Source organism: Pinus tabuliformis, chromosome 3_1 (genome assembly GCF_031772625.1).
Source record: "Pinus tabuliformis cultivar Carrire ecotype Pingquan chromosome 3_1, CPIR1, whole genome shotgun sequence".
Classification (NCBI taxonomy): Eukaryota; Viridiplantae; Streptophyta; class Pinopsida; order Pinales; family Pinaceae; genus Pinus; species Pinus tabuliformis.
Genome location: NC_142301.1, coordinates 814,821,551 through 814,823,524, shown reverse-complemented (window position 1 = coordinate 814,823,524; position 1,974 = coordinate 814,821,551). Strand labels below are relative to the sequence as shown.

The window sequence follows — 1,974 nt, the reverse complement described above, 5'->3', positions numbered from 1 at the left end:
TTTCCCAAGGACCAGGACAGGAACACCCCAATACGCCAATTTTCGACCTCAGTGCGGACCCGATAGGAAAAATAAGCTCGATTTAATGGTTTTTGAGGTCTGCGTATATGGTTTTTGGGCAGTTTTGCAGTGTTTTTCAAGGTTTTGAAGCCTAATCAATGCAATGATAAAAAGGCAATTTTCAGGAACAGTTGCACCCGCCGATCCTTCCACTCTACCAACCTCTCTTATTAACCAAGCACACCTCGTTTTAAGTGGGATTTTTTCCGAGAATCCTTTATAAAAGAGGATCAATGGAAGAGCACGGGAGGAGGCATTTTTGATGGTTGAAGCATGCTGTTCACAAGAGGTCGAGAGCAATTATTGATCTGTTTTGAATAGTTTATAGACTCCAACCCTTGTTATTGTTGCGGGAAGCTTTGGTGTTGCATACCACTCCATCTCAGGCATTCATTTTATAGCCATCGGGCAGATTGGAGCTATAAGCCTCTTTATGGACAGATTGATAAATGTAATTTTGTTTATTCATGCCATTTAATAAGAAATGCCTCCCCATTGTTGAGCTGGGCCCGGAGACAGATGTAGTCCAAATTGGACGAACTCTGTTATCAAGCCTTGGTGTTCTCTTTTGTGCTTTTTATGTGTTTTATTCTTCTTTTCATATGTGCACATTTATGTGTTAAGCTGCAATTTTATATGCAATTCTTTTCTATACATCTATAAGCAAAAACATCCTGGATCATTAGCATGGGATGTTACTCCATCTCTAATGTTCTTGTGAATTTCTTCCTACACCAAATCAAACCAAATTCTGATTAGGAGAGATTTGAGGTCTAAAATGGGCCTCCTAAGTAAATTATAAAATAATAGTGGAAATAATAAAAGAACATTAGATTACATCATCAAAATTCACATACCAAAACGCTCCTCCATCGTTATGCCAGCCGTTTATGTGCTATTTAACTCTCACAAATTATTCATAGGAAAATCCCAATATAATTCACATACCAAAATGCTCCTCCATCGTTATGCCAGCAGTTTATGTGCTATTTAACTCTCACAAATTATTCATAAGAAAAACCCAATATAATTCACATACCAAAATGGTCCTCCATCATTATGCCAGTAGCTAGTGTGCTCTTTAACTCCCACAAATTAATCATAAGAAGAACCCAACCATTGATTTGCTATTTAAATCCTCATATAAAAAACCCAATACACTTCGGAAGATTACAGTACTGTTACAGGTGAAACAAAGTGCGCAGGATATGTCAATGCAGGAATGAAATAAAGACCCAGGTGTCTTTATGACCCTTACCCTAAAAGAACAAAGAGAGAAGATATAATAAACTAAAATAATATAATGCCAACAGGCATTGGCTGATTTTCACCGCGGCTCCAGAGTTCCGATGAAGGATCAACAGCTGCAGAAGCTTCTGTGCGACCGCTTGATGTTCCGTGTGGATTTTCAGGAGCAGGATGTTTCACTTCGCCATGTGCGCCCTCACAATCGAGATCTATAAAAACAGGCCTTGTGGGCGACGGAATATCGTTTTCTACCTCATTTGTGAGCATCCACACCACACCAGACATTGAAGGCCGCAATGCTGCAGCTGCTTGTGTGCACAGACTACCAATTTTAATCACTTTAATTGCTTCCTCCACTGAATAGCTTCCCTCCAGTGTGGTATCCATAGCTTCTAGAGCTCTATCCTCTTTATACAGTCTCCATGTCTGCTTGGCCAATATCAAGAAAAAATAAAACATTAATGAGAGAAATGCTGCGGACATTTTAGAAAAATTTCACTCGAAAGATGAGATCCATATGAAGCATACTTCTTCGATGAGAAACTCTGTGTCTGGAGCCAAACTCTGACTCTTTCTTCCACTGATTATTTCCACTAGAAGCACTCCAAAGCTGGATACATCTGCTTTCTCTGTCAGCTGTCCACGTAAGGCGTACTCAGGGGCCAT

At 39.7% G+C, this 1,974-nt stretch overlaps 1 protein-coding gene across 1 annotated transcript; it reads right to left on the bottom strand.

Moving 5' to 3' along the window:
* Positions 1 to 1,350: 1,350 nt before the first annotated feature.
* LOC149189980 (cold-responsive protein kinase 1-like) lies at positions 1,351 to 1,974 on the bottom strand. The gene is made up of 2 exons (XM_089410398.1): positions 1,837 to 1,974; positions 1,351 to 1,734 (listed from the first exon to the last, which is right to left on the bottom strand). The coding sequence occupies exons 1-2, from the start codon at positions 1,972 to 1,974 to the stop codon at positions 1,351 to 1,353; spliced, it is 522 nt and encodes a 173-aa protein (XP_089266524.1).